The sequence below is a fragment of the Parasteatoda tepidariorum genome, chromosome 6 (assembly GCF_043381705.1).
Source record: "Parasteatoda tepidariorum isolate YZ-2023 chromosome 6, CAS_Ptep_4.0, whole genome shotgun sequence".
Taxonomy (NCBI): Eukaryota; Metazoa; Arthropoda; class Arachnida; order Araneae; family Theridiidae; genus Parasteatoda; species Parasteatoda tepidariorum.
Genome location: NC_092209.1, coordinates 29,034,797 through 29,050,340, shown reverse-complemented (window position 1 = coordinate 29,050,340; position 15,544 = coordinate 29,034,797). Strand labels below are relative to the sequence as shown.

At 28.8% G+C, this 15,544-nt stretch overlaps 1 protein-coding gene across 25 annotated transcripts in view; it reads left to right on the top strand.

Moving 5' to 3' along the window:
• Window positions 1–15,544, top strand: part of LOC107448298 (TEA domain transcription factor 1 homolog scalloped) — a 111,980-nt gene that overhangs the window by 78,819 nt on the left and 17,617 nt on the right. For 4 of the 25 annotated variants that reach the window (XM_071182172.1, XM_071182171.1, XM_071182173.1 and 1 more), the window contains 2 exons: window positions 9,864–9,997; window positions 14,276–14,413. In XM_071182172.1, coding sequence (XP_071038273.1) covers window positions 9,864–9,997; window positions 14,276–14,413 — 272 coding nt within the window. Of the gene's footprint in view, window positions 1–9,863; window positions 9,998–14,191; window positions 14,423–15,544 lie in introns of all 25 variants that reach the window. The other 21 variants (XM_071182165.1, XM_071182164.1, XM_071182166.1 and 18 more) reach the window with 9 other exon arrangements.

The following is a 15,544-nucleotide window of genomic DNA, read 5'->3' as shown; positions in this document are numbered from 1 at the left end:
TGATATTAGCTTCATTATGTTGTCCGGTTTGCTATGATAACAAATTGCATTTAGAAGAAAATTCTAGATTTGAGCTATTATAAATATTATAAAAAATATTTTTTACTTCTAATTATTAATAAAAACTATATTTAGACATATATATTAAAGTGTGAAAATACAGTAAGATGGTTGTTTAATAAAAAATTGTTCCTGTGTTAAATGCTTTATAAGTAGTAGACTTTTGATGTTATTCACTAAATACTTTAAAATATCGCTAAATAATACGTTAAAATATCGCTACGTTAAATAAAACTAAGAAAATGTGTGAAGGAATGTGCCCCCTATAAAATATAATAACTTCCTACTGACAAACATTCATAGTTTTTAGAAAAAATGTAATTATAAACTTTAATTGTGTTTTTCTCAAAATGACAATTTTGCTGTTTTTTGTCTACGGAAAACAAGATAACTCAACTAATTATAATAAATTTGTCTTCAAACTTTCAGAGATTGTTTCTTGTATTGGTGGTTATGTAACAGACCTCCAGAATTCAGATAACTGTATTATTTTTTGTTTTATGAGATATTTTGCAGTAGATAATGTGAAGAAAATGTGAAAAAAAATGGAAAAATATGCTTAACACTCCATAAATTTTTTTAATTTCATGCTATCATTTAAGTTGAGGTTCATAACACTTCAGAGGGTTATACGAAACGGCTCAAAAAGTTTGATAGCTGCATGTACAATAGTTTTTTGTGTAGAGTGTTTTCCGTTAATGAGTTATTTTCATTAAAATTATCTAAAAAATACTCTTTAAACAAAAAATTTCCTGTATATTAAAATTTTCTCTATTAAATATGTTTATTTAAATTAATATACAATATAAATTGCAATAATGTTGTGAAAAATATTTATTTTTCAAAAATTTTGTCCCGAAGGTAGTCGGATACCTTAAAAAGTTCTGGAAATATGGCGAAATACGCAAAAAGTGAAATTAACTTTGAGGGGTTTATATTGTGTACTGCTTTCCTGACCAAACTATTGGGACCATATTTCGGGGGCTCCGAATCCGAATAAAAAGAAAAAATTATGTTCTTCTGAGAAAGTACGTTTTTGTGTCTGATTTTGTATTAAAAGATTATTATCTCTTAAACCATTAAGATTGAGTCATAGACCTTGAGATTCCGATTATTCAGGGTGGTCCGTTTGTTTTTTTGCCCAGTGTACAGACAGATTGTATAATTATATAAATAAGTTAAATAGAAAAATTATCGCTATATATTGTTAAATATTGATATTTTTGACCATGCATCCCTTAATTCAAACTCGTAATTAACGGTTGCAGAAGCAACAAACGGTTATGGAACAACTTGCAAAAGCAGTCTCTATCATATGACCCGAAAAGAACTGTTTAACGTTTAATTATTTTCGTTTGCATTAAATAATAGAATCATAAAATTTAAAATGTGCCTTAAGAGAATTTACATATCTTAATCTCTTTTAATAAATCATCATAATAATAATCATCATTATAATCTTTTAATTTCTATTCGTATTTTCTGAAAGAAATTTTTCGGAATTAATCAGTCTAGTTTTTAACTCCAAACAAGATAAATAAATAATATCGTATGCTTTGTTATTTTGGGATCGAATCGATTCGAACCAAATTTTCCGCCCTTGCATCTCCCGGGAAAAACTCTCCTTTCATCCGTCTCAAAAGTCGTTCTTTTACCGCTTACAAGGAGTGTTGAATTTCGAAAATTCCTTATCGTTCCATTCAAATTCTCACATTACAACGCTCCTATAGAATTTTTTCGTAATTTGAAATTATATACTTTTTTAAATCTTTGATATAAAATTATTAAGAGAGGATTGATTTTTTATTCTCTATGGGAATGTTCGAATATTACGTAAGCACCCAAGAAGGGAGATAAGGTTTAGGATTCGCTTAATTTTGCTAACCATGGGTAGGAGAGCTATGAACAATGCTTACCTTAAGCTCTGATATTTCCTTATTTTAAAATTAAGAAGAAGAAAAAACACGTTCACGCATAAGAAAATGCAGTGCAGAAAAACTTGGAAATCAGCTCTGGATAAATTTTTAATTAACTACTTCTCGAAATGAATGTTTAAATATAGGAAAATCTGTACATAAAATATAGTTATCTGAAGACAGTTATTAAATTTTGCACAACTTCAAAAAGAGCCATTCTTATACAATGTTTGAAACGATTAAAAAAAACATTTCTAGTGAAAGCAAACATATAAAAGGTGGGAGTTTTAAAATTGTTTTCTGAATTGAAATTTAAAAAAAAAAAAAATTGAATGTGGTCAAAAGATAAAATTCGTAGCAAAATCAATCCATTGTTAAAAATTATCTAGAACCGCTGTTGCTGAATTTATCGAGTGAATCTTCAGCACTATCTTCACAAATTCAAATTTGTCTGCCACTTTAACACAGTCACACCGAGTTATTTATTGTAAATTCAGCTTAATCTAATATACATTAAGCAAAATTTGCAAATATAAGGTCCATAAACACTTTATGTTCTTTAAATTTAAATTGAATTACATACAATGCTGTTTGATAAATTCCATACGTCACTATTAAAGTAAGAGAAAGAATTTTTTTTTATGTGTTCTCAATTCAGAGTTTTAATTTTTACTGGGAACAAGTTGCGAGATGTTTTAAAAAGAGAGTTTCTACATTTTTTCCCCTCGTTTGTTTGTTTGCTGTTTAAAAATAAAAAAATACTAGATGCAAAATAATCTGCAGTTGCTTTAATAATTTGCATTTGCCTTGCAAGAAGATTTCTGCTTCTAGGTCTAGAACCATCACCCTATTAAAAATGTAACTAAATATTTTTATAAATGAATTAATGTTTTAAAGTAGGAGCCTGTTTGGGGCTTAGGCGACAGAGCGTTCGCCAGGTTCGAATCTCAGAGATGGCTGTTCGATGCGAATTCCGCAGCCAGTCTGCACCGACTACAGTGCTGACGTAAAATATCCTCAGTAGTGGACTGATCATATGTTAGAGTCCCGTTGCAGTCAGACTTACCGTGGGAGATTTTCGCGGTTTTCTTCTCCATATGCGGGTTAGTTCTCTCTAAAAGTCCTCTACGAAGGCAAAATTTTTTCCAATACTTGATCCTGGAATTCCCTCGTCTTCTGGATTGGGTTCAAAATTACATGGCTACGGCATTGAACATTTATAACCTTAAACTCAAAATTGAATCGACTGTTCAACGACGGTTATAAAATGTTTTAAACTACATATTTGGGTAATAAACAATAAGGGCTGATATAAAGATGTAATAAATACACTTATACCTAAAGATTCAATACCTAAAGAATTCTCCGTTTTCATGATTCAATAAATACACTAATACCTAAGAGACTGAGTTACATTACGACAAGACCAGAATTGAAGAGTCCGTTTTTATGATGAAATATTTTATGAAGGATCCGTTTTCATGATTCAATAATTTGTGAAGGATCTGTTTTTGTAATAAAATATTTTGGGAATGATCCGTTTTCATGATTCAATAATTTGTGAAGGATCTGTTTTTGTAATGAAAAATTTTATGAAGGATCCGTTTTCATGATTCAATAATTCGTGAAGAATCTGTTTTTGTAATAAAATATTTTGGGAATGATCCGTTTTCATGATTCAATAATTTGTGAAGGATCTGTTTTTGTAATAAAACATTTTATGAAGGATCCGTTTTCATGATTCAATAATTTGTGAAGGATCTGTTTTTGTAATAAAATATTTTGGGAATGATCCGTTTTCACGATTCAATGATTTGTGAAGGATCTGTTTTTGTAATAAAACATTTTGTGAAGGATCCGTTTTCATGATTCAATATTTTGTGAAGGATCTGTTTTTGTAATAAAATATTTTGGGAACGATCCGTGATTGAACATTTTGTATTAGGGTCGGTTAACGGACCTAGATTTCTCCTAAAAATAACCACTCTTAATATCATTTTATTTTGCTACCATTTATATACACAAAGTGGAATGTATGCGAAATAATACCTTTAAAAAAAAAACTCTTTCGTTCCTCTTTAACAAATGGTGAATAATTCTCATTTTACTTTAAAACTCTCCCTTTTAAAAAGCATCTTCAAACCTTTTATCAATTGACTAACAGAGTACGAGTCAATACATTATGGTTGATTCCGGGGCTTTTGTCCTCCCTTAAGACGCTAAGATTAACTTTCTGAAGGCAAATATTTCTCGCGTTCCAGGGCGTAATACGTGCTCCATCCCCCATTCTTGCATGTCTCCGCCCTATTCCTTGAACACCCCCCTTCATCTATCGATCCGAGTACGTATATTTATGTGTGCGTGGGGGGAAGGCTCTCAGATCGAAATAAGTGAAGCGCGTACACCTACCAACCGACTCCCAGCAACGCCATCCCAAAGGAATGTCTGGAATGTCCTCTCTCCTGCATCCCTCTTTTGCGACACGGACCTGCGCTTGCGCATCCCTTTGCGTCCTCCTCTGCCGCTTCAGAAATGATTATTCCTTTTCCCCCTACCCCTCTTGGATAGGGGGGGACAGAAAATGAGCAGCAGCTGTTGGGAACCCCTCCCCATCCTGACCAGGTGAGGGCGGGAGAAGGGACTTGATAGCTTGTCAAAATAAATATTCTTTTCTGGTCCCCCCGCCCCTTTCCTCATGCTGCTTTTGTAGGAATAGAGAGCCGAATAATCGTTGACGTTTACTTTTTAATTGCTTAACCCCGTCTACCTCACCCACCACCTCCTTGAAGTTCACTTTGTGAATATCCTTTTCCACAAAATGAAGTGTCGTTTCTGCTCCGGCAGAGATGACAATTTATGGGTTTTGGTGTTCACTTAAGCAGGCATGATTGTCAACTGTATTATAGTTTTCAAAACGAGTTTTGAGTTCTATTTTGTATTATCGTTTGCCCTTATGAAACCTTGCTTCATCAGAAAAATATTTCTCTTCTTAAGAATTCCATATTTTTTTTATTATTATTATTACCATGAGTCTTATTATTGAGGAACAAAGTGAAAACAAATATGTATTAGGCTGTTTTTTCTTAGTGCTCTTTTCTTTTGTCGTATGATATATTGCTTCTAAGCACATGATTTACTATTTTTATTACTGTTACGAGTTAGTTATTCCTAAGTAGAAGGTTAAGTTTTGAGTTCCATTTTGTATTATCGTTTGGCCTTACGAAACCTTGCTTCATCAGAAAAATATTTCTCTTCTTATGAATTCCAGATTTTTTATTATTATTATTATTATGAGTCTTATTATTGAGGAACAAAGTGAAAACAAATATGAATTAGGATGTTTTTTTTTTTAGTGCTCTTTTTCTTTTGTCGTATGGTATAACGCTTAGCGCATGATATGCAATTTTTATAACTGTTTCGAGTTTGTAATATTCTTAAATAGAAGGTTACGTTTAGCTCATCTCAATCTAACGCCCTCTAACTTGTTATGAAAATGGCGTATCATTTGATTTTGAAAATTAGCGACAACGAGTTATGAGTTCTTTTTTTTTTTTTCTATAAATGAGGAACAAAGGGGAAAAAAATGTATTAAGGTGCTTTTTTATATAACTCTTTTCGTTTGCCGTTCGAAATAACGCTTTTTAGCAAATAATATGCTATATCTAATGACTTAATCAGTTTGTAATATTCATAATCATTAGGTTAAGTTTTGATCATCTCTAGCTAGCGCCCTCTATGCTGATTATGAAGATGACATAATTGATTTTGAAAATTATCGACTAACTCTTTTCTTCTGTCGCATGACTTTTATCGAATAATACGAGTTAGCAATATTCGTAATTATTAGGTTGAGATTTGTTCTTTTCCAGTTAACGCACTTATTATAATAAAATAGTTGGCATCTAGTTCTTTCTTGCTTTTACTTTGGTACTCGTAAAAATATGCCAGAATTGAAAACTGTTTTTAATCTGAAAGACTTTAAAAGTCTGTAGTTTTAAGATAGTTTTTAAAGGATAATGTGCTATTTTTATGTTGATTTTGAAAAATGGCTGAAAATGAAAACAGAAAGAAATCGAAAATTTTTCCATTTTATTGATTTTAATTTTTTTAGTTGGGAAGATAACAGCAAAGTAGTGACATTGTACGAACTATTTCTTTTAAATATTTAATCCTTTTGTTCATTTTCATGCTCAGTCAATTGAATACCTGCAAGTGACGTCATGGTAGGTAAATCGTAGCATGTGTCGTTTCAGAAGCCAATAAGGTACGACACACACGCATATCTTCACTTATAGGTATCCAATTAAATCTGATTTAACTCACATGATTAGGCATAAGCATTCTACTTCTTGTTTTAACTTTATATGGTATAAAATTGAAAACTTTATACGCGGTGTAAAACAACTCAAACTGTGGCTTTTTAATTTTTCGTGTCAATAGATCTTTAAAAAGGATAAGTTAACTTTGTTCTTAATTTATATGAATCTTTTTTATTTATATAGGGTGCGTAGCGTTTTTAAAAAGTGCTTAAAGGTGCTTATTTTTGATTTACATTTTTTAAAAGCCCTTAAAGGTGCTTTTTTTTTTATTTGGTGTTTGTAAAAAGTGCTTAATTTTTTATCTTTTAATACGAGATTTTTTTCTTTGCCGTATCGATTATCGTTCTAAATTTTAAAAAAAATTCACGATTTTCATAATTTTCTCTGCAATATTTATCAAAAACTAGTTATTTTATCATGACTATGTTAAGTTTTTGAAAATGTTTTTGAATTTTATTGATTTTATGTTTATAAATTAAGAAAGATAGAAAAAAAATAATATTTCTTACTGCACAGATCCTAGTTATGATTTTTTTTTTGGGGGGGGGAGTGATTAAAAATATTTTTTGAGTGCTTCAAAAGTACTTAAAATGTGCTTATTTTTTATTGAAAAATTTGGCTAGGCACCCTGTTATATAATTGAATGAAGTAGCATTTAGGTCTTATCACGTATAATCGCCGTTCTTTCTCCCCTCCCCCCCTCTTTGCCATTCCCTGGCAATTTTCTTCGAAATTTAAGCAAGCTTCGACTGTATTTCTGATTAGATATTTAAATGCAAGATCGAAAACTTAATTATCGGGCGATAATATATATTTTTTGAGCCTTAATTTATAACGGCAAACAAGAACATTCCTACATTTATAGGCATGTATTAAGTTATTTCTAAAGTATTAAGAATGGAAAGAATAATTGGTAACTTATTGCTTGTGCTATCGTTGGGGTCTTATAATTTACACACATGTCAGTTTATGTTGTTGAAAATTAAATTTCTTTTTATAGATTACTACTTAGGGGACATTTAAAAAGTTTCTTTTTTAGCCAGTATTCTGCTTAAGCTGTTGTAAAAAAAAAAGTTGTAGTTTGAAGAACCAACCTTTCAGAGTATGTAAAGTTTTTGTAAAGAGCTACAGAATTTCATCAGGCTCTTTAAACTGTTGTTCAGTTCAGGGTAGCTGCTTTTCATCCAAAGCTGAAGAACTCCCCCCCCCTTTTTTTTTGTTAATTTAATGCCTTAAAGAATACAGGCTAAGATAAAAAAGCTGGCTTTTATTAGAGAACTAATATTTATCAAAAACTGTAATAATATAAAAGGGTTATGAAATTCTTAATTGTTGCATTGATGTTATTTTATGTTTAAAAAAAATTAGAGTAGCAAATTTGCACTTTAGAAAGCTTTATTTAAAAAAAAATATTTTAAAATACCTCGAGCTAAAATTAAAAATCAACTTATTTAACACAATATAACAGGGTTTGTTGATTTAAATCAACTGATATTTTAAATATATATATTGATTTAAAAAGTTAAAAAACAGTGTTTTAAATTATTGATACTTTTATTATTTCTTTTCTTAGTTTTAAAATTTATTTTAAATAAATTGCTATATTACTTTTGAAATTTATTATTGCTGCATTAATTAATTTTAGCTAATGAAATTACTTTCTTTCTTGGTGTGTGTTAAATTCCAACACATTTGAAATTACATTTTTAAAAATCTTGAGATTGAAAGTACAGATTAAAGTAAACATTTAAGTATTTTTTTCTCATAATATGTTTGCAGTTTCTTTGACATTATCAGATTTTCTATAAAGAAATTTTGTGGAAAAATTTTTTCAATGAGTACATAAATTTTTGTAAAAATTATTTTTAGATTAACTTATCTATTTTGATATCGAATTAAAAAAGAGTATTTTAATTTAAAAATATATAGATTAAATATTTTTTTTTTTTTGATGAATGACTACATTTATAAACACTATCTGTAACATTTATTTTGTCATTTTAAAAATCAAGAGAGAAAAAAAAGAAATCACAATTTTAAATTAAAATTATGGTTTGGTAATTTTAATTTACCTTTGCTTTAATAGTTAAAGAGTTCTTTAAATTCTCTATTTCATCTAGTCTTTAAATTTCAATCATGCATTTGTTTCAAAATGGTTGCTATGCATTCAAAGCTATGTATTATAATGAAAAACTGTTTTAGGTAGTTAGAGCTTCTGAAATATTCTTATAATATAGTTTTAATATTAATTTAATTTTGATTAAACATTTATAAAGTTTTTTAGTCCTAAGTCAAAGTTCTTACTGTGTACTTGAATTTTAAAAAAAATCCGACTTAAATAAAAAAAAATCTGATTTTTTAAATTTTTCTTTTAAAAGAATCAACAAAAAAAAAAATCACAAACCCTGCTATACTAGTATATTAATAATACAAAATTAACTATAATTATTAATAGTCAACTTTTTAAACAATATATACTAATTATTTTGAACTAATCATATGTACTTATATAGAAAATACTTAATTTATTAGGAATTAGTACATACAATTATAAAAAAGGAATTATTGCAACATAATACTATATCATGATAGAAAAATTTCAGACAAAAATGATCTGATTTTTCTAAAATCTGAATTCTGATTTTTAAGCAGGTATGAAAGCAATTGCATTATTAAAATTAATAAAATTTTTATCTATTTACGGAGTGAATGCCCTTAAAAGAAATTAAAATCATAACATATTTTGTTTTACTAAATAGTCATTTATGAAATTAATTTAAATACATGTATGTTAATTTTAATAAAAACCAGCCAGTTTGGCCTTTTCCAGAAAAGCACGTTCTTTTTAAAACCCTGTTGCTTTTGTATTCTAAAAAAAGTTTTAGTGCAAAGAAAGTTAAGGAACTTGTTAAAAAAAATTAGAATATTTATAAAGAGCTGTGGATTTTACATTTTTATTTGATTTTTAAGTATTAACTTAGAATTTGAGTTATTTTTGGTTGCCATCTTCTTTAATTGAATTTAAGGGCTGGTTCAATGCAGTGATTAGCCACAGTTTTCCTTAGTACAACATTTTCATCAAACTGTTCCTTAGTATTATTTCCGGTTATTTATGTCACAAAATTTTCACTAAATAACAGTACAATGCATGAAACATTTCAATGTCTATACTCAGTTCAGTGAGAACTGATAGTGGAAGCAAACATAAAGGTGTGCTGTTTATCATTAACTTTTCCTATTTCTACCAGTTTCTTAAGAAATTAATAATTCTTATTAATTAAGAAGTTAATTAATAAGAAAAGAATATCTGTTTCACAGATATTCTTTTCTTATTAATCATTAGTCATAATAGCTCTGTTTGTCATATCCTTGGCGTCAATCAGCCAAAGGTTTTGCCAAGTGTCAATGGGTTTGTTTCCTTTTGCTATTAGTATTTGTTGAACAGTGTATAGTTGCAAATTGTGTTGTTGTTTTCAATGATGCTCTTTAATCTAATTTGAATGTGTTTCCTTTGCTATTGAGTTGCTATTTTGTATTATAATGCTAAAAGATAGTTCTTGTGTTTTAGGTCGTAATGAGTTGATAGCCCGCTATATAAAATTACGAACTGGAAAGACGCGTACTAGAAAGCAAGTCTCTTCTCACATTCAAGTACTAGCCAGGCGGAAAGCTCGAGAAATACAAACCAAACTAAAGGTGCATGTAAGAGCATTTTCAATTACTCTCTTTAGCTTTAAGGAAAACAAAAGCGATAAAAACTTGACTATCCAAACATATCCAAATGTTAAGTTTCATAAAGATTTAATGATGAAGTTTATTAAGTTTTATATTATTTTTAAAAAAAAATCTTCATTCAATTTAAATGTCTTTGCAAAGTTCTCTTTCTCTCTCTTTGTAGTAATTTTTTCTTATTGTGAAAAGTAATGTTTTCTTTTTTTCCCGTTGTAATAAGAATCTCTGAAATTGAAATGCTGATAACTTTAATATTTTATAATAAGTTTATGTTTCTATTTTCGCTCCCCATATTTTTACATTGTAAGATATTTTCTTTTCTAGCCTTCGATTTACTTACTTTAATCAATGCTTTGATTTTATTATTTCATATTCTAACTTACTTAACATAAATCTACTTAACATTTTGTACAAATTTTATTTCCAGTAACTAAGAATTGGATAAACAAGTTTTTAGAGCTTTATTATCATTGAATTTTTTTATTGAATATTTTCAAATCAGAATATTTTTTTAGCCTGGGTTAGGCATTTCTAATATGATTGAAATTGTTCAGCCAATTAGTTAAAATATGTTAATTTTCATTTACATACCACAAATACTCATTCCTTAAAACAGCCAAAATAAAAACAAATTTTTATTATTTATTTATTTACAAACTAGTCAACTTTAACGTATAGTACTAAATAAATCTGTAAGGTGAGGTATAAAACAATTTTTCTATTTTAGAAGTTAAACAAATAAATCTGTAAGGTGAGGTATAAAACAATTTTTCCGTATAAAAGTTTTACAAATAAGTCTGTAAGGTGAGGTATAAAACAATTTTTCCATATAAATATTTTACAAATAAATCTGTAAGGTGAGGTATAAAACAATTTTTCTATTTTAGAAGTTTTACAATTAAATCTAAGGTGAATTATGAAACAATTTTTCCATATAAAAGCTTTCTATTTCAAAAGTTTTTTTATTTTATTTAGAAAATAGCCTAAAACTGATAATATTAAACTTTAATTCGTTTGCTGATTCGGCCCTGCTATGAAAGTGGGCATATGAAAAAATTAGCTTGATTTTAGGTTGTTACCTGAAAATCCCCCCCCCCCTTTTTTTTTAAGTACTGTGTATCCTGGTGTATAAGTCAACCTTTTAAATCCCCAAAATGTTACAAAAATCACGGTGTTGGTGACTTATATGCATGCATTGAAGTTGGTCATTCTTTCACTGTGAAATATCAATGCATTATAAAAAAATGAATAATTCTGTATCAATTTGCCCCTTTTAAAAACTATTTTTAATACGTTTATTTGTTCATATTTTTTTCACATATAAAGGTATTTTTTAATGAATTAATACTTAATTAATAAAAAAAAATAAGATCAAGAAAGGTAAAGATAATTCATTCTAGAACATTTAAACAGGGTGCGTAGCGTTTGTAAAAAGTACTTAAAGGTGCTTTTTTGGGGATTTCGTTTTTAAAAGCTTTTAAAGGTGCTTTTTTCAACTGGCGTTTTTAAAAAGTGCTTTTTTTCTGCATAACTTTTTTTCTTTCCTTCAGTGATATCTGGTGGATCCCATGCATTTCACGAAAAATGGGGAGTTTGCTACGTAATCATTAACGCGGACTTCATGTCGTACCCATGTTATGACTTGCGCATGCGCACACTTGAAACCGAAACCCGAGTGCTCCAATTCGGATAGAGAATATCAGATCCTTATGAAATGTTTTTCTTTTTAATTTAATTTATTTTTGTTCTTGTTTATTTTATTTTACTTCTAACACTTTTTTTGACGTAGGGGGTAAGGGTACTTTTATTCTGAGTTCAGGGTCAAGTTGAATTCACTCGGTGATGAGGGAAGGTACTGATTGTTTTGATTTACGCCCGTTTCTTTTTTGTTTGTTTTTTAACGCTAAAACTGTTTATAAAAAGTTTTTGTTTTTCAATAATATCATTGATTGAATATGAATTTTTTGAGTGCTTGAAAATTTTTGTAAAGTGCTTGAAAAGTTTTTAAAAAGTGCTTATTTTTGATTCAAAAATTTGGCTACGCACCCTGTTAAATAATTATAACGCAATGAAAACTTTTAAAACGTACCATAAATCAACAAATTTAAAAATTCCAGAACAATTGAATCATCCGTTTCAGATTGAATAATGCTAGCGGTGCCGTTATTCGAATCCCACTCTGCAACGGATTCTACTTCATCCTTGTCTGCTGGGTCAAGAAAAATTAGTCTTCACCCTCATTCCACATTTTTTTTTTTTAAATTTACCTTATCATGTGAATCCACATTTTGCCACGTGTCTAGTATCATTTGACACATGATGTCGCTAGGAGCACAGCAGATATTTTCTGTTTTTTGTGAGAGTTTTTTTCAGTGGTCAATTTATACACTTGACGTACTAGAAGTTTGTTATCTTGTAATCAAAAGTAGGGCGTTTTATTCAACGGGTCGACGTTGACTTGTAAACCAAGATATACAGTTGTTAAATCCTTTAGTGACATAGTTTTCTTCTTTTTTTTTTTTCCTGTTGAACAAAAAATTTTTGCATTGAGGCACTCAAAATATATTAAAAATGATGCTATAGTGGAACATTTTGATAAATTTTATTGACTTAAAGAAATTGTATTTGTTTTACATCCTTTGTATTCAGCATTACTTAGTTTTTTATTTCCCTATTGAAATTTAAGTATATTATCTTTATCTTAACAATAATAATGCATAGTGTATATTATCTTTATCTTAACAATAATAATTTAAATAGTAAAAATGCAAAATAAATTTTTATAACAATGTATTATTTAAAGAGCTCTGCCTTAATTTTTTTATGTTATGGAAAGATTAATAATTAAGACATTAATATTTTGTGTATGTATTTCCATAAGTTTGATCGTAAACTGAGTAAAAACTTTATGTGCTTGAAATTTTTACTTACTAACGATTAATTAAAATTTTACAATATTCTGCCTGAAGCATACGACATTCATTTTTATTTGGTAACTAGGAAGGACAATTTTCGTTCTTTTTCTTTTTTTTTTTTTTNTTTTTTTTTTTTTTTTTTTTTTTTTTTTTTTTTTTTTTTTTTTTTTTTTTTACTTCAGACACTTTTACTTAGCTTTTACGCATAGCTTTTATTTTAATACATGACTGACTAATTATTTCAAATAAAATAACAGACTAGTTTTTTAACATTTTTATCAAACGTTTTTAACATGAATGTACACATATTTTGACTTACGCTTATTTGAAATATTAAGTTTTATTTATTATTTTTTTTATAAATTGTAGCTCTTTTTAAAAGTTTCAATTAAAAGATTTTGATGGTTTGAATACTTGCTATATTCATTTTTTATAATTAAATTGAATTTTATTAACCATCATTATTATGTTCGAAAAAATTAAGGTAGGCAGGTTTAATTACTTCATATTTTGGAATAAAAGCCAATTCTATATGAAGACAAGGGTGCAATTTTTTTTTTTAGTAAGAAGTATAAAATTAATTTTTGTATCTTTAATAAACCGTACTTGCAAGTGCCTTGAAATTTAAGAAAAAAAAAATGATAAACCAAAGCACTAAATATTTTTGTCTTATATGTGGAAATATGGACAGCGGCAAGCTTAAAATTTTTGTAGAAATAATGAAAGGGGCTGTTTAAATATTATGTAAGGAGGGCATGCCTATTGCTGACTAGCTGGGAGTATAAACAATGTTTATATAAGACCCTGCAATTTATTTATTTTAATTTTTTGTAAATGACAAAAAAAATAAAATAAAAGAGTGATGAAAAATTATGCTTAGAACAATCTCAAATTTGGACGGAAAAAAAATTGGATAATTAGAGGAATTTCAAAATTTTATAAAATGAATTGAAACATAAATTATGCTTTTTGCAAAGTTGCATTTTTTATTTTTAGTTTAATCTTGAAATTTTTAAAATTTGATTACTATAGTAAAAATTAAAGTTTAAAAAAAAAAAAAAAAACTGGGGGTGAATGTAACTTTCTTGCATAAGCATAGGAGTAGTTTTTTAGTTTGCTAATTTTTTACTGAGGAGAGGGAAGTTAAAAACATGCTTATATAATATTTGAATTGGCCCCAAAGTAGAGATAGCATACAACCGAGGATGGCAAGCACACACCATCAACGGTTGTAATTATCTCATTTCAGCAGGATCAAACTTCAAAAGAAGCTGCTGTGCAGTCGATGTCCTCCATGTCATCTGCTCAGATCGTCTCCTTATTTTACTCACAGGACCAAGCTGCCAAGGAGAAGGCCCTCCAGTCACTAACGTCCCTCTCATCCGCCCAAATTGTCTCCGCCACTGCCATCCACAACAAGGCCGCTGGGCTCGCATCACTCGTACCTCCCGTCAACTATAGTGGAACGCCTGTAAGCAAGGTTAACATTTCTTCCCTTTTTTTCACCAATCTTACATAGATTGTTTGAAATGATTTATTGTTTCTTTTCTAATTACAACAAACATGATAATTTATTTCCCCATAAATGCTGCTATAGTGCGACTTTGAGGAGAACTCCTCCAGACTGAAAGTCTGGGGCTGTCTGCTGCTATGGTAACAAGCGAGAGCACATTTCTAATGGGAGTGAAAAGGAGGAAAGAAGATGTCGATTGGTTACGGCGGCCTACGCTAAAATTAAGACAAAACTATTCACCTTACACCCCTATTAGAAGTGACCTTTCCTCGTAACCGTAGTACCCGCCACGATGCGAGACGGGTGTCTGGGGGAGTTCTCCTGAAAGCCGTACTATAGTTCGGTCTGCATCTTTGAAAAGTAACTTTTTGCAAAAAATTACCTAAAATTAGTGGTAAATAACAACTATAATCAAAACATCTGTCTGTAAGGCTAAGCTCTCTTTTATTTTAAAACCTCTTAATGGTAAAATGTTTAAAACAGACATTTGATTTTTTTGCTGAATTCAGCTAATATGGATGTGTGCATAAATTTTAAATATATATATTAACTTGTGTTGAAACATAAATAGTATAAATTTCCTTTTAATTTGAGTGGAAGACTGTCTGTTAAGAAAACTTAATGTAATAAAAAAACTTTTCATTGCAATTTCTCTTTTACTCATTGCTATTAAGTCTATTGAAAAAACGAGTTCATGTTAACTTACAGTAAGCCATGAAATTTTAAATTGAAAAAAATGTATTTTTAAATATCAAAATGCTATCAAATTATTGCAGCATTACTTTCCCAATTTGTATTCCATTCGTAATTTTCTTGCAATTTGATAGTTTGAAAAAAAGTTTTCAGTATTTTTTTAAAAAAAACTACTCTTAATAAAGCCCATTTTATACTTGCTTAAGAATTTAAACAATTAATACTTCTAAATAATGAAATGAGAATTGAAAAGAAAAATTTAAAAAATGTTTATCTGCAGTTAATTTTTCAAAACTCCTTTGCATTTTTAAACTGTAAGTGAATATAGAGTGTTACGATAAACTTCTCTAAAATGCACCTTTCATTATTTAAAATTATGAAAATTAAAAAGGGAAC